The sequence below is a fragment of the Conger conger genome, chromosome 1 (assembly GCF_963514075.1).
Source record: "Conger conger chromosome 1, fConCon1.1, whole genome shotgun sequence".
NCBI lineage: Eukaryota > Metazoa > Chordata > Actinopteri > Anguilliformes > Congridae > Conger > Conger conger.
The window spans coordinates 54,875,582-54,898,757 of NC_083760.1; the positions used below are offsets into that span (position 1 = coordinate 54,875,582).

Genomic DNA, 23,176 nt, shown 5'->3' on the forward strand with positions numbered 1-23,176 from the left:
ATCCCAATGCTCAGCACAGGTGATTGCTTTGACACATCACTCTGATGAAGGCCTAGTGCCGAAAGGTCAGCACGTCTGCCAATAAAGTGGTGACTCTGTAAAGTAGCAGTGTTGCGCTTTTTTCCTTACTTTTTCAAAACGATTGCTTTGACACAGACAGCAAACCAAATAAATAAATCATCGCTATCTGTTTATGAAAGTATGGGTGCAGGACAGCCTGTATACACATGCATAAATCCATGCAGACACACGTGCACACGTGCGTGAGCTCAACACTGTGCCGATCTGACGCAGGACACTGACCCGTGGGCAGCCAGGAAGATGCAGTCGTCTCGTAAGATGTTGGCCACCTTCTCAAACGTGTGGTAATTATCTGAGTTCTTCCCCTCGAAGTAACCGATGATGGTGCGTTTACTTCGCTAGAGAGAGAGAAAGAGAGACAGAGAGAAAATTTCAGCCACCGTTACAGATAGACACCCCATTGCTGTCAGTGTGCGATAATGCTGTGAGCGTTTTTGACTGCATGTGCCGTATATGTATATTTGAGCGCATACATGTGCGTGTGCATATTTCAGTGTGTACGTGAGCATGTGTGTATATTTCAGAGTGTGTGTGTGTATATTTCAGTGCATGTGTGTGCGTGTGTGCTTATTTCAGGGCATATGTGGGCATGTGTGTATATTACAGTGCATACATGTGTGTTTGTGTGTATATTTCAGTGTGTGTGCATACATTTGAGTGCATATGTGAGCATGTTCATAAATATGAGTGCATGTGTTGTCTCACTCGCACTCGCACTCGCACACGCACACGCACACGCACTCGCACTCGCACTCGCACTCGCACTCGCACTCGCACTCGCACTCGCACTCGCACTCACACTCGCACACTCACTCGCACACTCACTCGCACACTCACTCGCACTCTCTCACACTCTCTCACACTCACACACTCACACACTCACGTCAATAGTGGTGATCTCCTCCAGGCTCTGCAGCTCCTTCACTGGGTCCACCTTCTGCTGGCGGATGAAGTCGGCGATGGCCGACACCGACCTCTGACCCCGGTACTCCCGCTTCATCATCATGCCGTTGCGGAAGAGTTTGAGGGTGGGGTACTTACTGATGCGATAGCGCTGCGCAATGTCGGCTGACAGACGGAAACAGAGAGAATGAGCAATGTCAACACCACACCTTTACAAGTGAAAAAGGTAGTCATTTTCCACATTTTAGAACAAATTCCCTTCCGAGAAGGTCAACAGCCCCACTTTTCAGCCTGTCACAACCTGAGAGAGTAACTACTCATAACTTCAGTTGTTTTTTTCTATTTTTAATTTTATTTTTTACATATAATGCTTTGGCAATATTTACTGAATTAATCTCATTCCTATGAAGCATGTTCAGTTGAACTGAGAGAGAAAGAGGGGAGAGAGAGAAAGAGAAAGAGAGGGGGAGGGAGGGAGAGAGTGAGAGAGAGAAAGAGAAAGATAAAAAGTAGGTGTGAGCTACAGTCATCAAAACCAGTGAGAAGAATCCCATTGCCATCTCCAGCTTCCCCCAGAGAAACCAGTTTAGACACTGCTATAATGCCATTCCCTGACAAGTAGAAACAGAGCTGATCCCCTGCCCAGACAGAAGGTTTGGCTGTAGCCTGCCTGCTGCAAGGGAAGCCGTGCACAGGTCTTTCACAGTAACGCGGTGCGTGCCCCAGGTGCTGCCCTGTGCAAACAGCTGGATGGACGGATTGGCATCACAACATTAACCATGCAGAGAGCATCAGCTTCTCCGTACAGCTTCGCATCACATATCAAATGGCAAATGGATTGCATTTTGATAGCACATTCACCCAAAGCGCTTCACAATTACTGCCTCTCATTCACCCATTCGCAACTCAATGGAGAAAGGCTTCCATGCAGGGCACCAATCAGCTTGTTGGGAGCTATTGGTATGTTGTTTGATGGTCTTTTTTTTTTTTTTGCATTCCACAAACAAATGTCCCTCTCAGGCATACATTTTTCGACAAATGAAACGGTTGGACATGAAGTCTTCAGGCCAGTCGTTGGCTTCATGTGAAAATTAGGCCCAGCTCATGCTTCTAGTGTAGATTCAGCTTTAGATTTTCACATCTATGTTCAGCATTATAAACACTCACTTTCTTAACTTGTCTGCTCAGTTTCAAATCACAATTCACATCAGAAACGGTTAACAAAGCAATTGTTATAGATGGACTGGTTTTAAATGTCCATGGAATCATGACTCTTTCTGTTATTTGGCCGAAGTTTTGAGGAAGTTTGAGGGTTTTCTTTTTGTCAAATGTACACAAAACCACGCTCACTATATGTTTGCGTTGGTTGGCACTTCCATTCAAAATAGCTAATTCTGAACCTCAATATTTCACCCATTTCAAAACCAATCTTAATACCATTTCCCAGGTCAACTACAATGGCAACGGGCTCGCTAACTAATGCAGGATCTATCAACTAGTTTAAAAATTGTATGCTACGTACCAACACAGTTTGCAGGTAAGCTATGTTGAAAGAGTGATACAAGATATTCTTAAATAGGACACATGGACATGTTGGAAATAAGTCATGCTTTACAAAAGTGCAAAATAAGTATATTGCCTATACTTTAATTAGTAAAATTGTCAATACACTTTACAGTGCTCTACCCAAAGAATGTTTAAGACTCAAACCTCACAAAGAATGCACAATCTGCCCAGTGGTGAGCACAGGTCTGACGCGATTAATATATGGTTTGTGTACGTGGGTGACTGGGCTTTTTTTAACACCAATATTTGTTGAGATGTGACATCAGTGAGCTCACCAATCACAGAGATGAAAGATTGCGCCCGTCCGCCCCCCCACCCCCCAGCAGAGGGTTAAAAATTCTCCAAAGATGTCCCTTTTTCTAGGCGCTGTGGGGGTCTTGCCCCCGTGAAACCGCCCCCCTCTTGTTCATCCCTGCCCCTAACCTACCACCACCCTCCCGCACCCTCTACCCCGCTGGGCCTCTTTAAGCTCCCTGGGACTTCAGAGGAGAGTGCAGTTTTGTCATTAGCCATCAAACACTTTGCGGGTCATCAATAATTCTGTTTAATTTGCTTTATCTCAAAGGCTGAGCCTGGCTGCAGCCTGCGTTTGTTTAGCTTGTGTGTGCGAGCGGGGGGGCGGGGGTCGGCCTGTTGCCGTAAGCAATGCGTGTCTGCCTTTGGCCGTTATGAACGAGCATTCGTATGTACAGTGGGGTCCGGAATTACTGGCACCCTTTATAAATATGCACAAAAAATGCTGTGAATGTTAAAATATATATATCGTTATTAACATAAGCTTTATTTTCCAACATGTGTAAAGCAGTATGCTTTATTAATGATTCAATGGACTCAACCACAGTCGTACATTTTTCAAATACAAAATGTATTTCCCCCAACTATTGGCACCCCAGGTTTAATACTTTGTGCAAACACGCCTGGCAAATGCGACAGCAATGAGTCAATTTTCCTATTATTTGTGATAAGGTTAGAGAACAAATCTGGAGGGATTTTTAACCATTTGTTTTCAGAATCATCAATATCCTCGGGACACCACCACAGGTTTTTCATGGGTTTAAGCATAGAGACTAAGCTGGCCACTGCAGAACAAGGTTGTTGTTTTTACTTAACCATTTCTGTGTGGATTTTGATGTATGCTTAGATTCATTGTCCAGCTCTGACCAAGACTCAGCTTCCTAGCAGAGGCAACCAGACTTTCTGCCAAGATTTCCTGGTACTTTGTTGAATTCATTGTGCCACTGATCTTAAATGGTGCCCCGGCCCACTGGAAGCAAAACCTCTCCAAAACATCAATGACCCACCGCCATATTTGAAGGGAAGTATGAGGTGCTTCTCCTTGTATGCATTCGATTTGACCATAGCACTCTCTTCCAGTCATAACTTCAACGAGGTTTGGCGAACTCAGGATGTTTGGTTTTGTTTATTGTGCTCATTAAGGGCTGTCTTCATGCCACCTTTCCAAAGAGTTTACTGGTATGGAGGTGTCTTTTATTTTTTTATTTTTTTGACATGGTGACCCCAAGACACAACCAATCTCAGCAATTCTTAAACTCTGGGGTTACTTACAGCCTCCCTCACCATGTTCCTTACAGTCCGTGGGGATAATATGCACTTGCATCCTCTTCCTGGCAAGTTACCAACCATTCCATATGTTTTACGCCTTCTTATTGCTGCCCTTACATGGCTAAGTGGTATGTTTAACCGTTTATGTATTTTATTGTACCCATTACCCTACTTGTGATGGTCAATTTCCATCTGTGTCTTCTGAATTGACAGTTCTTTGGCCTTTCCCAGGCTGATGGTTGACAAGGGGATTTTGCATGTTTGTTACCTCATTTTTATTCTTCAGTGAAATAGGAACTTATAGAATGACACAATATAGTTCCTTTAGAATGAGATTAACCAAATTAAAAAGTAAAGTTTTATTGCCAATATCAGTTTGATTTTATTTACAATAATTGTTGGGGTGCCAATAATTTCGGCACCTGTGGTTTTCAGACAAAAATATATTGCTTAATAGAAAACATTGATGAAGCATGCTGTTTATTTGGCCTTTTTCTCCATGTTTGTTATTCTGGAGCCCACTGTACATGTGTGTGTAACTGCATTACTGTGTGTGTGTGTGGGCTTGTGTGCAAAGTGGTGTGTGCACAGCAATAAGTGTATGTGGCTGTGTGTGTGCGTGTGCGTCTGTGTGTGTGTGTGTGTTGCTGGGTTGAGGACGGTGTGTGTGTGAGACTCACAGTGCTGGTCACAGTGAGTCTCAGTGTGTGTGTGTGTTTGTGTGTGTTGCTGGGTTGAGGACGGTGTGTGTGTGAGACTCACAGTGCTGGTCACAGTCCACACGCGCAAACACCACCTGTGTGAGATCGGGGTACTCTGCACGGACCACATTGGAGGCCTCCTCAAAGATGGGGTGCAGCATCTGACTAAACCGGCACCTGGACAACAAATTGCACCCCACACAAGTGAATACACAAGCAGGCATACGCACAGGCATGTGCAGACACTCCAGCGAGCACTGGGACATGACTTTCAATTAAAGCACTTTGTGCTGTCAGTCACACTACAATTAGCACTCAGGGCATGCATGATTGATTTTGCGCATTGATTATCTGATCTTGTACAGTAAGTAGGTTTTACAAAAGTTTGATGGATAACTGCCTCAGCTGTGTCTCATCGGGGTGCCGTGTGTGAAGGCATTGAACAGCTCTGTACTCACCAGTCTGCATAAAAATTCACTAATGCAACTCCAGCATTGTCTGCAAGGAAAAACACACAAATCTATGATGCAGATTGCAGAAAGAATGACAGCCAAGCAACAGAGTATGCCTTGTTCCTGTTTTCTCACAACGTGTAATGTCCAGCGGGATTAAACTGGCGAAAAAAACTCATTTTGATTCACTGCGACTTTGAGCAGCCGGACTACTGCATCCACTACAACCAGTCAAACTGGGGCCCATCCATATGGCACAAGACGGCCTTAACAGGATGAGCCACCCAGCGGCCAACAATATGGATTTTCTCTTTTTAACCCCCAACACACATATAAATAAATATTCAGTCATGCAGGAGAACATTGCTAATTGCAGGTAGAAACTTAACACACAGGAAAGGGTCCCAAAATGCTTCTCGGTAGCCTTTTCACATCTTTCAAGAAAGACACGCCTGCTATGCAAAGCACCGCCTCCAAACCCACAATATGCGGAGCTTCATTACTCACTTAAGGTGTCGTCGATGTTCGCAGGATCGAGGCTGGTTATTTCACTTCCGACCGGAGTGTAGAGCCCCGCTACCTGTAGATGGCAAGAGTGACAAAGTGAAGCCAGGAACACAGACAGCACCACCTGTGGGTAGCTTTTTTTCCACACTGTTAAGATAACTTTGACTACTGCTAACTTCAGCAAGTCTCCGGGTAGCTCTCCAACAGAATGGAAAGCACAGCAGACAGCTTTTTTGCATTGCACCACATCTGCGCCAAACCCACAGTCCTCAGTCCCTGTCATAAAATGTCTGTTAATAGATTAGCGAGTCATGGTTTGAGTAATGCACACAAGTTTAAAGGCTCCATATTGTGGAATATTTCCCTTGCTATGTGGATTATAATGAGTCAAAGAGGTTATAAAAACACTGTGAAAGTATCAAAATTCACAGTCCCCAAATAAATGAATCCACACAACGCACATGAAGAAAATTAATCGAGCCATTTGGAATTTCCGTGAAGTAGTGACTTGCTTCAGCACGGCCCACCTTGTAGCCAGAACAAATCAAAGTGTGTTCAGCACAGGAAGTGCTCAGTTAATTGCAGCTAGCCAGCCAACCAGAACAGAGGTTTGTTGAAGCCAATGAGCCTTAATGACACAGTCACTAAAACAGCCTGTTCTTGACACCGGAAAATACACAATATGGGACCTTTAATGACAATAGATGGCATGAGTAGAAAAGATTGGCTAGCAGGACAGTATGCAACCTCTGCTGCTCCTGGAAGCAGCCCATTCAAGATGATCGGCTCTCCACCAGGTCTTTAACCCAGTCCACGATCTCACACTTAAGGGTCATAGTAGAGGGACAAAGACAAGGATGGGGGTAAGGACGCCAGCATCCTTGAGAAGACGTGCTGATCTGTACTATGGTATCAGGTGTGCATGTGCGTGTATGTATGTGCATGGGCACCTGCAAGCAAGTGGGTTAGTGACAAACAAAAAACAGCTGAATAAACAAGGGCTATATTTTTTGACTGCTGGTCAAACTCATGAGTTTCCCAGCCATCACTGAAATGCAAATAGCCAAACAGTAAACCACACCTTTGCTTGAGTAAGCTCAGATATAAGGATATGAATCACTATTTTACTTCTGTTTCGAAACGATTCCTAGTTGTGAAATAATTTCTCAGAATACCGTTTTTCGTTTTGTCACCCCACATTCTCACCGTCACGGCTCTCAAAGTTCAGTGGAAACGGAAACAGAAATGGAATGCATTCCAGGAGCTACCATGGTTCCCGATAGCTCCAGGTACGGATGGTTCCAGAACTGTTCAGTGCAATGGAAAAGGGGCATATGTCACTGGGCAAAGCTTCTTATATTAAAGGAAGAGGATTATTTATGAATGAAATGTGTCATTCATAGGTTTGTAACCAAGACATTTGACCCAGAAGAAGCAAAGGGCCTAAAAATACAAACCAGTTGAGTGTGTGCAGAGTCAGTATCTCTGGGGTGTGATACCTGTGCACAGTGGATCCTTGTTAGCTGGGCGGCACAGACAGGGTTACACACAGCAACGAGCGCCGGGCAAAGGGACCTGCATCTCAGTCTGTCCATCTCACTCTCATTATCTCTTCTTTCTCTCTGACTTGCACACTCTTTTTAAGCCTCTCACTCTTTCCCTGTCTCTCTCAGACTCTGACTCGGACTCACGCTCTCACTCTCTCGCTCTGAACCTGAATGACAAGCAGTGGCCTGCAGCTATGCAAGCCTGAAGACGGGGCAAATAATAAATAAATAATTATGAGCAGAGAAAACATCCCCAAGGTTAGTGGCTGGTCGATTTTATTTATCTTTTTACTTGCTCTTCCCACATCCAACCAGCGCCCATTTGGCCAGCTCCGAGCCGCGATGCTCCAGAACAGGTGGCTGAGCAATGATTGATCCCAGTGATCAATCGAGGCCACGCACTCAGCCACAAGGGGGGGGGGGGGGGGGGGGGGGCAAATCTCCTAAAGCAGCCAAAATAGGCCTGAACACAAGATAGCATTGCCTTTACCTGTGCCACAAAATAGTTAATAGTTAATAGTTTGGCTAGTCACGGCTGCATTAATCCCTCCAAAAACCTTGAACGCTCTCAAGGTAAAGCGAGCACTTTCAGGTCATTTTCTCATTGTAAGACATTTTTTTTAAGTGCCGTTCATCTCTTATCACAAAGATTGAATTTCTTGTGAATATTTTATCCAAAATGGCATTAAAACCTGCTATTGTGTAATTACATTACAAATTTCCCCCCAAAAATGTAAAAGCTTCTCCATTTCAAAAGGACACTAGTTTATAAGAATAATTTGATCTTTTTGGTCAATTGTGACACGTGACCTAGTTCATACTAAGCAGATACAGGTGTAAAGTGGAAAGCACCATAGATACGACTGGTGTGCAATTCCACCATTGAGTAAAGTGACAGGAAGGGGTCGTATCCAATGTCCTGCCCCTAAAACATACAATAGTAAAGATGGATATCATAAACGCCTCTCATGTACAAACATTGGTTTCAGAATGCTCAGTTCACCTCAACTCAACAAAGCACAGTATGCTTTGTTTGTTTTGTCTGCTCACCTAACAGCAGCCCTACTTGGAATCCACTACCCCATAAGATTCATTGTTTTCTGTTCTGAAGAGAAATGGCTTTCTACACGTAGTCAAAGCGGAGACGCAAATCCAGAGGACAAAGGGTCAAGGGGTGAATCCCGCGCCAAGGTTGCCAATTCCTGGGCCAGGACAACAGGACAATAATTCAGACCTAGTTTGTCAGAGCTCCTATTCACACCACAAAGGCAGGCTAGTCCCTGTAGCACACACAAATACAGCTAGTAATTTGTCTGAGCTACGCCTTTTGCGCAACTACGACCAGGGTTCCACAGCAGAAGAATAACAGTCCACTAGGCGTGCCGGGGTAGTGTGGACTTCAATAATTTACTAGTGCATGAGCAGAATCACTTGTCATTTTCCAGTACAGACTGAAGACCAACCTCTTCAGCGTGCATCTAGTCTCCCCTTCAATGTCCACCACTGTTATTATATGCAATTAATGTGGGTTATTTTTGGATTCTGATGGGATTTTGAGGTTTATGGAAGTTGTCTGTATGCACTCAGGACGTTCAGAACGCTTCTTGGCTAGGTCAACCACACTCACTGGTCTGGATTATATTGTAAGAAAGGTCTGGCACTGTTGCACATACAGTACTGTGCAAAGGTTTTCGGCACCTGTATAACATTCTGTACAGATAAGATTCTTTCAAAAATAATTCAATGGGGAGCCGCGGTGGCGCAACAGGCTGCAGTTGCACACCGGGACCGGGGTTCGATTCTCGGTCCTGCCAAAAGCCAAGTTTGGCCGGCTCACGTGGGGCAGCAATAATTGGCTCGCTGCTCCAGAGGGAGGGACTTGGCAGGGTTATTAGATCGCCGCACAATAAGCACCTCGGGCGCCTCGGAATCACGGCAACGGGCACGAGACGAGACGGCTTGAAGAAGGCGTGTCGCTCTCATTCGGGCCGCCGAGGGACGGGGTACGGGCGGTACATCTAATACGACTACCTCCAATTGAATCAGACGAGGTACAATTGGCTACCAAATTGGAAGAAAAAGGGAAAAATCTGGAACAAATTTATTTAAAATAATAATAATAATAAATCAATGAAAGGTAAATAAACGTACTATACATTTTACATTACATTTTAGTAATTTGGCAGAATAGTTAAAAACTGAATCAAATCAATATTTTTTGTGACCCTTCGGTGTTAAAACTGCATCACTTCTCTAGAACTGCAGGACAGTGTTGGCTAAGACAATCAGCAGGATGATTGTTCCAAGCATGTTGGAGAACTTGCTTCTCAGACAGCCTTGATCAAGTTTTTATGTAAAAAGTATCTTTTGGAAAATGATTATTTGGAAATCTCAAATGTGTTCTTTTATACTAACACACACACACAAATAAGCATATATATAATAAAGTCTAGGGTGCCTAAGACTTCTGCACAGTACTGTACTGCTCTGGAGGATGCACTTACATTCAATTCCATCGTAAGCTGCTCTGGATAAGAGTGTCTGCTGATGAAAAGTAGGCTAATGTAGCAGGGCTCTACATTGCTTCTGTTTCATGGGCATTCTCTCCTGAAAATTGATGTGATAATAATTTAGAATAATTTATTCATTGTAATTACATTTAGATTATTGCTCGTTGGAAAAAGGTTTACATCGAGCCCAGGTGTTGTGTGGTAGGCTATGTAGTGTGAAAGCAGGTGCTGGAGAATCCAAGGGAACTGTGCATATGCTTGAGCTGAAGATTGCATAGCTTCAGGCCTGGGTCGAATACATAATTGTTTTGGATTCAAATACTTTTCTATGCTTTTTTTTAATGAGTGTGTCTGGTGTGTTGGAATCTAGGAATCTCAAAAAGAGGAAACTCCTACTTCTGGTGCTCTTGGTTGGCTAGATCAATTGAAAACCGAAAAGAATCTGAATTCAGAACCATAATGCCTGACCCAGGTCTGCATAGCTGTGATTTATAAGGGAAGATTGACTATTTCAATTTTAACGGAAAAGAAATTCTAAAATGAATAAATGAGTAAATAAATGAATAAATAAACTCCAGTAACAGTCATGACAATAGCCCATGGAATGCATCTGCATTTTAGACCAATTCCCTTGCGTTCTGTTATTAATCATTACATCTGCCATAATTGCCAACTCACAATAATAATAAGACAATAAATGTCATTCAGAATTTTATTTTGACACTGATAACAGAAGTGGGATTTAACATCAGGATTAGCGGGATGAAATAAGATACAAAGGTTTTTCAAATTAACCGCTTTCTCTTTGAATCTCGCACTGCTACCAAAGGCTGTGTAAATATTATGATTAGTAAACAAACAAAAATATCAGACACCGAAAGATGATTGGCCCAAAGAAAGAAGAGTCATTATTTTGTTGTGGTTCAAGTCTGGGTCATCACCTGTTGTAACCATCTGTATTATCGGTAGGGCTAGAAATGCTTGTCGGCTTGGAGGGAGGCTGGGAGAATTTTCCTGTCATAAATGTCAACAGAAGGCCTCGGTTTCATTCAGAGGCAATATCTAAACACCTGGAGGTGACACAGCAGTAGCAGCTGTGTCTGCCTATTGTCATTGCTGACTGGCAGACAGCTGAGGTAAGCAAAAAAATAAAAAATAAAAACGCATTTCATTATTTGACTGGCTGTGCAGGCCATGCAACCTAAATACATTGTAAATACAGAAGCAGCGCTTCAAGAACCAAATCTTTCCTTAAATGTTCCTTTCAAAACTGTCCAAAGTCAAATTCATTCTGGCACTATTTCAATCCTGAAATAGAGTGCCTAAACAATGATTTCATCATTGAAACTGCATCCAGTGTAAACAGGAGAGAGCCTGATTACAAATAGCACACATTCTGCAACATCTTCGTCTTCTGGTATCATATTAATGTTGCAGTTCCTTCCATGTACAACAATTCCCTTGGGAAATGCTCATTACTGCAATCACGCACATAGCAGGAGAAGAAACAAACATTTCATAAACCATGTGCGATCCCCAACCACACAACAAGGACGCTGAGCGAACGGATCAACAAGAACTGCCCTCATCTCGCCACACAAAGGAACGGAACGGTTTTACTTGAGAAAGGTGGAAGATTGAAGGAACTCATTTTATATCAGAGCATCTGGTTACCATCTGCTGGATGCAGGTGCGGAACAAATACTTTGCAAGAAAACTGCTACTGTAAAATTGCAGTAGCAGTATAAATAAACCTTGAGATATGCTGACCAATACTGCAAATGAGAGAAAAACACATCAAAACTAAAACAAACTGGAGAAAACTGAAACTAAAACTGACTATTGGTATTCTGCCAGGACAGAATAATCCAAATTAGTGCACTGACTCTTCACAGTGAATGGAAAATAAATGTTTCTCCCTGTTGCAGCAGCTTGGCAGAAACCTGGGTTCATACAGTACTTTACACTCTAGACATGCTCCAGAAACTGAATCTGGGCTGAAGGCTTCTTTACTCTGGCCTGTTTTTACCAGGGGCGATATTCTCCGGGGGCCAGTCCGAGGTACACTTCTTTTTCTAGGTCTCCTTTTTTTTTTTTTTTTTTTTTTTTCTTCAAGCGGAGCTTGGGCCTCCCCTGGGGGCGTCCCAAGGATGAGGAAGGTTAATAACGGTGAAGCGGTCCCGCCTGGTTCGAGAGACGAGGGGCTTAGCCCCTAGCACTCCCTCCCCGAAGGGATGAGCCGAGTCTCCCAGCGGCACTCCCGTCACCGTAACGAGCTGTTTGTGCCTCATCGCTCTCCCACCGCAAGGTGAAAAACGCACGGGCGCGGCTGCGCCTAAGCCACCTTCCCGCACGGCGCGCGCCACGGGATCATCGGAAAACACGCCGGCGCGCCGTTCGTCCAGACCAGGAGGTGATTCGCTCGTCGGCCTCATGACCTGCAGTCTGAAAGAATGTGTCAGGGAGCATCTTGTTAAGGCGCTGCCCTGTATCTACATTCCACAGTAGAACCTATTCAACTTTCCTCGTGCCTCCGGCCAGCTCATTCTCTGTCAGATTTAAGTTACAGGATCGGTTTAATGAGTAGTGCTGAATGAGAGACTGCTGGCTTGTGGCTGGCAAATGCTTCCTTGAGACAGTCTCTCTGTCTGACACACTGTCTCCCCCGTCCCTCCCTCCTCCCTCCCTCCCTCCCTCCCTCCCTCCTGTACCCACAGTGCAATGCTCTTCACGCTGACCACAGTGCATTTAGTGAACCGCAGAAGCAGACGGTCTCTGAAAATAACTCGGATCTGCACAGCCAGAGACGCCCACACGAACATCCACACGGACCCACATTCTGCTCCAGCACTGTACCCAGTAACTGTCCACCAAGCACAGCATGCGCTACGTCTAAAGAGCTGACGGGAATAATCAGAGTGAAACAAGAGAAAAACACTCTTCTCTTACCTGACCACTGAGTGGGGGGGGGGGTCGTTGTAACAGTCAGAAGTCTAAGAATAGTGCAGGGGCGCCGTTTGGGCAACAACATTGAAACCATAAGTTCGGAGGACCAAACCCTAAATAGGACACTCCAGCTGTACCCTTGCAAACTGTTTTTTTTTATATATTATTATTTTAAAGCTTAAGAAAACAGTAATACCAATCTGTATAAATCCACATTAGGTTAATAGAAAAGTTATCTGCACGTCAGTTTGCATCTTGGATAGAGGCAAAACATTTTTTTTAATTAGGCCAATAAAAATAAAAAAACATGTTGTGAGCAGTCAGTGCTGGTTTAAGTGGTGAGACAAGAGTAGAGAAGAGAATTGAGCTGCTCTGTACACACCACAGGCCTGATGTAAGCTAGGCGTTTCCCATAGTGATCCTCTTAGTCTGGCTGCTGTGTGCTGGAAGGCAATGCAGCCAAGACTGCCTCCGCCCTTATACAACACCAAGAGACCCCCTTAAATGACACAGAGAGAGTCTCTAACACAACATAGACGCTCCCTCATACCACACTGTGACAACTCCCCAACATGAGACTCGCTCCAGTCCAGCCTCTGGCAGTCAGACGGGTTTCTGTGCACCCTGTAATAGCTCTGTAGGGATTTCCATTGGCCTGTTCCTTTGTTCTTTTTTTGGTAGGAAGGGGTTGGGAAAAGGGGTGTTGTGGAGTTTTACGCACCGGTTACGTCAGGCCCCTGACTTCATAGGCATCACTGGTGTGAGTGCCGTAGTAAGACTGCAGAGACCCAGCCTCGGCCTCGGACAGCACGATGACTGAGAGCCGGATGCAGCAGGTTCTTCCCCATTCCTTTTTAAAACTCTCCCCTCTCTCCAGTTTTTCCAGTTTATCCAGTTTCCCATGCAGAACTAGGCTCTAGTTTCCCCAGTTTGTCATCATTGGAAAATTCACCAATGTCCTTTACTGGCTGTGTGAGTACATAGCGGAGTGATGGAAGCTTTCTGTGGGAGACTACAGCTTCACCAGCTGCTTAGATTCTTCCATGAGGAAATATATCCAGGAATATTTCCAAAACTTCTCCACGTTTCCCATTTCAGTGCAGTGATAAGAGGGTTTGCATAGCGGAGTACAGGCTGTAATCAAGCGCTGAACTGACGCATTAATGTGCCAAGCGGAAGCGCACAGCAAATGACACACATATGCTCTCTCTCTCTTTCACTTTCACACACACACACACTGTCCTACTGTGTGACATCCTGCTTCTCCATGTCACTGCCACAAAGCAGTCTTCATGCCAAACCACCTAGTTTAGAGAAAGCATTTCAGCACAATTAAAAAAAGAGAGTTTTGTGAAGGAAAATATGCAGGATGCTGGTCAGCTGAACCAGCCCAATAACACCAGATGCATTATTGCACATTAACAATTGCTCACATGCTCCCTGATAATTGTAATGAGAGGCTGAGGCTAAAAATATAGTTAATATAAACCGAGGAAAATGTTAAGTTATAGACGCAAAATACAATTCAGGGAAGTGGAGAAAAATGCATCCCTTGAATTTAAAAATGACTTTAATCATATCCGGTCAATTAATATGAATGTATAAAAAAATTAATATAGGCTCTGTTCAATGGCAAGTTAGTGCTTGTCTTCACCGTTTACATACAGCTGATATGCACTGCATGGGAGAGGGAATCACACAAGGAGGTATTCCAGATGGTGGTGGACTGTGCATCTCTGATACGTCATACATATGCTCAGTTGTAGGTGGCCAAAAGATAATCAAAATTAAGAAAAAAGAAGATCCATTGATGAGCTCTAAGCTTTTTGAGAAAGCCATCTCAACAATGCAACCACAGGGAATTCAGTATTTGGGAAACCAGATCAAATGAATACATAAGCCACATATGTGAGAAAATGCAGTGCTATGTTGACAGTTTACACCTTTTGAGGATGCAGGATCTTCGGCAGCCAAACTGGTTCTGTTTGTTTACATGGTACTTAATTTCCATGTTAGAAGTGGAGGCACACAGCTCTTGAGATTGACCAGGGCACTGCAGGGAACAGGAAGGTTAACTTCTCCCATAGAGACAGCTTTCCAAAAGGAGTGCTTTTTCCCCTCGGTTTGCTCTATGACTGCTTAGTGTGTGAGTGACAACGATCTGGTTTAAGCCAGCGACTCTTACAGACTTCCGCCCAATATCAGACAAATAAAATGCCCCCAAATTGGTACCTAAATCTAAAAAGCACAATTTTTTTTGACATGGTAGTGTACTTCTTGTTTTAGCATTCTCGCAACCAGGCCCATTCAAAATTGTAACCAATCATTTGTGTCTTCACTATCCAGAAAGAAACAACACCATTATAGCCTACTTTAATTCAGAGTCTGCCCTTCATAACCAAAGCAGAACCGTGCTGGTTAACTACAGGTCACTCACTCTCACTCACTTTCTTTATCACTCACATGACACAATACTGTTACTCAGAGTGTTTTGCAATACAATGGTCTGGCAGTGACTGAGGTGTAAACCAAGATAGTTCCTGAGAGCTGACTACAGAAGATGTGGAACGACTGCTGCCCGGTTTCATAGCGTTAAAGATGACACCGGGGAGATCACTTCACTCCAGCGATTACACACTGATCCCTCAACTCGTCCCCTCTCTGAGAATGAGCAGATATAGCAGCCTCCAGTGCCTGACCGTAATTGGGCCCAGGGCAAACTGCAAATGGCCTGGAGACAAACTGGGGCATTTTTCACTGCCCACAAACAGGGTGTTGGAAGGTGCACTTCCATTAAGAGCTGCACACCGGATCCTTTGCTCGTTTTATCTAGCTCTCCCCGCCACACACTCTTGTGCACATGCACGCACACACACAGTTCTGCTAGCATCTATTAGGCCATGAAGCAGTGTTTGCAAAACAGGGCTGGGATACTGCTTATATTTGGTCCCAGCTTTAAACCTAATCCACCAACAGCAAACTTTGCAAGCTAATTAGAGCTTCATCACAAAAGACAAACAGCCTGCTACTTCACAGTTTTTTGGAAGGCCATTCCATTTATATTTCACTGCCATTACAGCTAGACAAGTGGTAGGAATGGCACATACCCCCCACTTTGCCACTGTCTCTAGCCTTCAAAACAGATCATTTCAGGGATAAGAGAGTGAAGCCCACTTCCCTTGCCTCTCAAACCCATTCACTTCTGCATTCAAAAAGAGGCAATATGGGGCCTGTATGGTGCTGTATGCAGCCAAAGCCCAGGCTCTTTACTCCATGTTCCTGAATTAAATCCTAAGCACTGAAATGTACAGGGCAGTCTGTAGCGTAGTGGTTAAGGTAAATGACTGGGACCCGCAAGGTTGGTGGTTCTAATCCCGGTGTAGCCACACGGCACAGCCGTTGGGCCCTTGAGCAAGGCCCTTAACCCTGCATTGCTCCAGGGGAGGATTGTCTCCTGCTTAGTCTAATCAACTGTACGTTGCTCTGGATAAGAGCGTCTGCCAAAATGCCAATAATGTAATGTAATGAAATGTTAACCATGGCTGGAGTGGCAGTTGGGTTGCCAACAGAAAGTATTAGAGAGAATGTCCTGCATTTCCTGTTTGGCTTGACCCTACATGGGACACAGCTATGTCATCCTCCAAATCATATACTTCATTGATTAATTGGGTCAAACGCTGGAAAACGAAGCAGGTAGCTGAAAAGCCAAAGCCAAAGCATTAGACAGCACATGTGTAAGTAAACAGTAAGTAAGTAAAAAAAAATCTGGGTTGCTGTGTTACCCCTCACGTGTGCAATAATTGCGTCTCATCACTGCCATGGTCAAAGAAGGGAACCTACACAATTGCATAATCAGCCATAGAAGAAAAGGCTATCATTAGCTATTCTCTAGTTTATCACTCAAAAGCAACCGTCCTGGCTGATCAGACCAGACCTGGGTCAAATATGTCATTGCATTGGGTAGTTTTCTATGGTTTATTGAGCTTGTCTGGTGTATTGGAACACATTACTCTCAAAAATTGCAAACCCTGCCTTCTGGTGCTCTGGGTTGGCTCAGATGGTGAACTGCGGAATGAAAATGAGTGGTGGCCTCTTGCATGAATTTCTAGTGTTTGACCTCAGCCAAACTGCTACTACAAGATTGGCCTACAGTTCTGATATAGCAAACTGGGAATACAGAAAAAGGAAGAATAAAATCTGAAACGAGTGAAACAGGTTGTGGTATGCAACATAAGTATGACTTGCCAATGCCTCTTGTTAGAACCTCAAAGTGGTCGCAACAACCCACTTGGCCGGTTTTACCTGATGATACTTTACACAAAGGGCTGAAATTCTTCACGAATATCTACTAACCAGTTGGAAATGCATAACAAACAGAAACAGACTTCGTGAGACAAATAAAAACTAAAATGCAAATGAGATAACAGAGCCAACAAGAAACCAGCTATGCACAAACCATCAGTGAAATGAAAGTTAACTCAATCAGAGGGTATAAAAGGATATTTATGCACTTCATATTAGCCATCAGCAGAACAACATCCCTGCCACTTATACTGGACATACAACAGATGTCTCGAGATCTCTCTCACACACACACACACACACACACACACACACACACACGGCAACTGGCAACTTGTTGTGTTACCCAGAAACTGACTAGTCACAAACACGGGCAGTGGCTCGAGGTCACCTTCCACATCAGGTACAAAAAGCATAGGTAGTCCAACATAATACCTTGAAATTATGAATACTAAAAGCAAATATTGTAATTGATGATTGCAAATTGATGGACGAAACAAAAAACCATGAACTAGCTAACGTCATAGCCGTGTGCCTGTCTAGGAAGTGAGTTGGAAAGGAAAACAAATGAATACATCGGTGCATTTCTCAGCTTGACAGGCACACGCAGCATGTGGCGCCGGCTACGAGATTCGTGTGGAAGTTAAACGTAAGCAGCGTTGCTTGTGCTTGAAAATTCTTGGTTTGATAACTTCGCATGATGTAAATAGCAGAACGCATAGGCCAAAGCTTCATGCCGCAGAGCACTAATAAGTTCCGGGTTGACAACCAATAGAAAGAAGCCACAACAGAGGAATTCGCCAACCGGCTTCTTCAATTTAGGGAGACTCAGGGACAGGCCATATCCTAAAATAACCACTTGTAAACTAAAGTTATATAAAGGATTTCGTTAACTAAGTGAGTCACACGACACAAGTCCGTGCAGAAGCAGGTACATCGTCATCAAACGCATTTGGTTGACCTAACTAGTAAGCTAGCAAAGGTTGTTAGTAAAGCTAGCTAACGTTAGCAAACGTTCATTGGCTGGCTAGCTAGCTACAGATTTACAGATACCGTAGAGCTAGCTCGCTAGGTAGCTGCACGTTTTTGATTGTCAGATAGATATCATTAGATAGTTAATTAGCTAGCTACGTAGCTTTTAACTACATAATTATACAGTGGCAAACTGCCCAATAATTTCGGTGGATTCCTATGACCCAGCTAGCTAGCTATGTTAGCTTTTCACATTATGAAGCTAGCAACGTTACTCTATAATCAGTGATATCCTAGACTAGCTAACGTTAGCTAACAGGACGAAAGAGGTGGCTAGCAACTATCGCGCTGTACTTCTCTGCTATTTGTGCTACCGCATTAGCTAGCTAACTTAGCTAGACAACTTGACAAGGCATCACCATCCAAGATTAAGTAACCAGCTAACGTTAGCTGTCGATCTGTAAATAAACGTTACAGAAGCACATTCGTCAGGTAGGTCATATTATACAAAATAAAACCAGTTATCGTTATTCATTTAACAATGATGATATCAGAGACTAGCAAATCGTTGAGCCTTGCTCAGTCAGGCACACATAGACTACACGGAGAAAGTCGATGCACTTCAAAGGTGGATTGAAGGGACCGCCAATTCAAAATGCTAGCAACAAGCATCTTACCAATAATATCGTGAAGCAGTGGATTTCAGAAGAGGGTAGAAATGCAGTAAATTTCATTGTATAGTAAAGTTGGTTGAGGTTACGATGTTGTTTAATATTCCTGGTCTCACGCACAGTACCACCTCCACTCTCTGCTGCAGGAAACGAACAGGAATCTCCGATCGGAACCACGGCAACCCCACTGTTCCGGGTACTTGATTGACATACAGGGAAGTGTAGTTTTTAATAGGGCATTCCAACGCAATTTTTACCTTAGGTAACTACAAGTTCCAGATATGTAGTATTCCAGACACTGCCATTTGCTAAGAATTGAAGTGGGACTTGTAGTTATTTTGATATTTCGGGACCCAGACGTGCTCATGATCCCTAGAAACGATTTGGGACGAACTATAGATCCCAGAGTTCTGCCTGTATGTTTTCCTGGATTGAAGGAAAATCCGGAAGATAAACGAAAACTTTATGATTAAGAAGTATTGCAGTTTGTTAGCTGGCTAATGTGGTCGTTGCATTTGCCAAACTTTAGCTGGCTAGGTAACTTGTGTGATGGATATTTCAACTTTTCCTTTCCATTCGAATAGACGGTGAGTTCTATCAGCTCATTTAGCTAGCTAACAATATATAGCCAGCTATTGCTAGCTAGCTCGCAATGTTGTTTGCTAGTTAACTAGCTAGGCATACGTCTACGCTGCTAACGTTGGATATAACTTACTGTTACGATAGTCTAGCTTTCTTGTCCCAGTTTGTCAAGGTGTTTGTGGCGCGATTATTAAAACTATCGATAGCATCCATCCGATATTATGTTGGCTAGCAAAAAAGTAACGGTCACCAGTCCAAACTGGCTATAAACTCAGCGAGATTCGCATTAAAAGCGTCTACCGACAAGAATGAGCAGACTGCTAAACACATTCAGAAATGGGTAAATAATGCTGAAATATATCAGCCACACTTTCAATACTGAAAAAGACTAACGAACGAATTAACCGTTAACGTTACTTGCACAACCATCTGGGATTCTTTGCAAGTTCGTCAACCTGGAGTTCTGGCAAATCTGATAACATACTATGTAAGTTAGGAAGTTGGCTAGCTTAGAACATTGTACTATTGACCTTTTAATTTAAGCCTTTCTCTTTCCTCTCATCGTGGGGTACATGCGCTCATAATGAATAACTGCCAAAGGGGTTCAATTACTGCAGTATCTTAGCTGTCCGTAGATTTATTTATTAATTGTTCAACTGCTAAGCCTGTATTGGAGTAAATAAAAAGGTTCAATGCTAAGTGACCCCTGACATTGTCCACATGAGGACAACAAGTTAACAGAGTGTAAGACAGCTGGTAATGGTCCTCAGAATATGGGCAACAACATACAAAAAACATTTGTTTAAAAATACACACCCAGCTACATCTATAGTAGTGTGCAATAATTTTGGCACCCCGATCAAAAAACATTTGACAATTAATATCGAAGTGAACAGAAGCAAACCTGACCTGTAAATGGTACAACGTTAAACATGCAAGATTACTTTTTAATTTAAAATTGTACAGTTTCAAGATAAAAAAAAAGAAGGAAAAAGGCCCTGTACTTTGTAACGCCACCTCAGGCAACTATAACAGCTTGTAAATGCTTCCAGTAGCCAGCTACGAGTCTTTCAGTTCTTGCTTTTGGAATTTTTCTCCATTCTTCCTGGCAGAACAAATTAATATACACAATTGCAAAGCTCAAGTGTCTAATAATTGTCTACCAACACAGAAAAAGAGAAAAATCCAAGAGGTGCTGTGGTGCAACCTCCTGGAGTTGGCATGGAATTGCCCAAGTATTTAGTGTCAAAGTGTCACTGTTTCTCTACCCGGTAGGTGTGAGGGTCTGAGCATTACCCAGCACCTAGAGGCCCTGCAAGGGCCAGTGAAGATGGATTGAGCTGGAACAGACCCACCAAAGCCAACAGTGTCCTCATCATGGTAAGGGCCATGGCCACAGCTGTGGCCATTTTGGGGTTTTGTTATTGTGAAGTTTCAAAATCAGAAAAAAACTGATCTGAATTTCAGCTTTTATTTCCTGGTATTTTTATCTGGATTTGTTCAACAGCTTAGAACCTTTTCACATTTTGTATCAGACCACCCAATGTTTAGGTGAGAAAAAGTTTTGGAACATGTGACTGACAGGTGTTTCTTGTTGCCCAGATGTGTCCTGTTGGATTGATTGGTTCAGTAATAGTTCTGAATGTCTAATCTTGGTTTAAAAAAGATAAAAGATAAACCAACATGAAGCTGTCTTTGGGAGAAAAGCAAGGCATTCTGAAGCTTAGAAAAGAGGGGAAATGGCTTTTGTCTTTCCCCCTATATTCTGTGGGCAAATATAAGGAAATTATATCATATAAGACATGCTTAAGATCACTGAATCTTGTAGTAGGCTACAGCCTTTTGTCAACCAGTTATGAATATCTTTCCTGAAAAGAAAACCAAGCAAATGTAACAGTTTTATCAATAAGCGCTATTTAGAGTTCATTGTTGCAACACACATGACTGGGGACATGAATCCTATTGCCATTTCCCACATTGGAAGTTACTACTGCATTATAATTTCCGCATTATGTGCATGATAAATCAGGTTTTTACAGATATTTTCAACCTTATTTTGCAGTTGTACCCTTATACCTAAAATGCAATACTTCTTTATGCTTCAATCCCAGGTACCCCCCCCCCCCCCCCCCCCTCACTTTAATTGTACACCTGATGAGTATTAGTTTACCCCTGAAAACATTTTTGCCAAGTGAAGCATTCGAGCTGGGATCGTGTCTGGTCAGGAGTGTTTGCGTGATTCAGTATCGTTTGAATGTCAGGTGCGGTTTAGTTCAGGTCACTGTTTCAATTGAATTAAAAACATTTCTGTTTAATTTCATGAGAGAGCTTTACATGCACAGTCTTGACAGGCTGATTGATGCAACTGCAGTGAGACGGCTGGCCCGTGCAGTGTGTGTGTGCTAGTCATCCGCGAGTGATTTGGAGATAATCCACCTGGTGCCTTCTGTCGGCACTCTCGCCCCGGTTGTGTTGACAGGTTGGAAGCTTCCGGCTCCTGCTGTCCTGTTATTCACAGCTATGGCTGATGTGACTGAGCAGACCTCACACTATGACGGCTAATGGGGCCAGTCGGTGCTGCAATGCACACGGTCCACCTTTGAGTTCCAGTGAACCTAACTGGTATGTGGTGCACATCTGTCTGTGTATGGGCATGGGTGAATGTCATTCAGTCCAGGGGACAGGTCAGTTGAGTGTTTTGAACCAGAGACCTCCCTTGCCCCCCTGCACAAGAAGAACCACAGACGTCCCCGCACAAGAAGAAATACAGTCGGGTTGCCGAGCCAAAGTCCAACGGTGCCCATCCAAAGGATGTAATCACACTTTGTTTCACGCTCCAGGGGGTGATGTCCCAGCCTGTCATGGACAATCATGGTCTCTGAACTGTGCTGCGCATGTGTGTCTGCCCTGTGTCTGTCTGTCTTTCCATCCGTTTGTGTGTTTTTGTGTGTGTGCGTGGCATTATTTTTATTACCTCATATGAAATTACAGTATTACCTTATAATGACCTTCAGTTGAAACTCTTGTCCTGGGTTGTTTCACATGGCAACACACAGAGACAAATATGGATAAATTGGAAACCTGTCTAGCTAAGTATTAACCAAACCGCTGAGAAAAACTCAGTGTTTGACATCCTGAAATGCAAAACCGAGAAAGGTTCTGAATGCAATAAAAAAAAGATATCAACTGGGACAAAGTTTTGATTTAATCCCAGACTCAAAAAATGCATGATGTCTTGCATGCTTTTTGGCAATGTTTTATGGAGGGACATGAAAAAGAGCTTCGGTATGTATCAATTCACAGCATTAATGACCAATCAAACCTTGTGTTCATTTTGACTTTATCCAGAAATAATGTTCATCAGGCCTGATCAAATTCTAATTGCTCATATAGGATGGCTTAGCATCTGCTGGTTTTGGAGGCACGCCAGGATGTGTCAGTTCCCATTCCTGACTATCAGCCTTTTTCGTCTTTCTCTTTGCCCCAAGCATTGATTTCTTGTTTGATTTTCCATCAGATTATTTTCTATCAGCTGCAACTTAGCCGGTGGGCAAATGGCTGGTTGCAGCCTAATTGGACATTTAATTTGATCACAGTTTTAGCCCAATTAGGCATCGAGGAGGTCTCTGCTGGTGATTGCTCTTTTTTTTCCTCTGTTGACAAAGCTCTCTGGACACCTCATCTGCACACAAAAAAATAAATAAAAATGCTGGGTTGTTTCTATAAACACATTGCTGGGCTGAATATGCTGGGTCAATTCTGGGTAGATTAGGTACATTCACAGGGTAACTTCATGTTGCTGAAAATTCACCTTACTCTGCGGCTGGGTTGTCCGAGGAAGGTTAGCTTTGATGGGGTTTTAAATGTTACCTG

The 23,176-nt window shown here is 43.4% G+C and overlaps 2 protein-coding genes across 4 annotated transcripts in view; one reads left to right on the plus strand and one right to left on the minus strand.

Moving 5' to 3' along the window:
* erp44 (endoplasmic reticulum protein 44) overlaps positions 1–18,885 on the minus strand; it is a 31,760-nt gene extending 12,875 nt beyond the window's left edge. Inside the window, exons 1-6 of the mRNA XM_061227741.1 lie at positions 18,728–18,885; positions 5,774–5,846; positions 5,273–5,312; positions 4,876–4,991; positions 965–1,149; positions 304–419 (exon numbers count right to left, since the gene is read on the minus strand). Of these exons, the coding sequence (XP_061083725.1) occupies positions 304–419; positions 965–1,149; positions 4,876–4,991; positions 5,273–5,312; positions 5,774–5,846; positions 18,728–18,784 (587 nt within the window). The 5' untranslated portion in view covers positions 18,785–18,885. The remainder of the gene's footprint in view (positions 1–303; positions 420–964; positions 1,150–4,875; positions 4,992–5,272; positions 5,313–5,773; positions 5,847–18,727) is intronic.
* Positions 18,433–23,176, plus strand: part of invs (inversin) — a 50,389-nt gene continuing 45,645 nt past the window's right edge. Inside the window, exons 1-3 of one of the 3 annotated variants that reach the window (XM_061227524.1) lie at positions 18,433–18,542; positions 18,868–18,983; positions 20,579–20,683. In XM_061227524.1, the coding sequence (XP_061083508.1) occupies positions 20,681–20,683 (3 nt within the window). In that variant the 5' untranslated portion in view covers positions 18,433–18,542; positions 18,868–18,983; positions 20,579–20,680. The other 2 variants (XM_061227436.1, XM_061227605.1) reach the window with 2 other exon arrangements.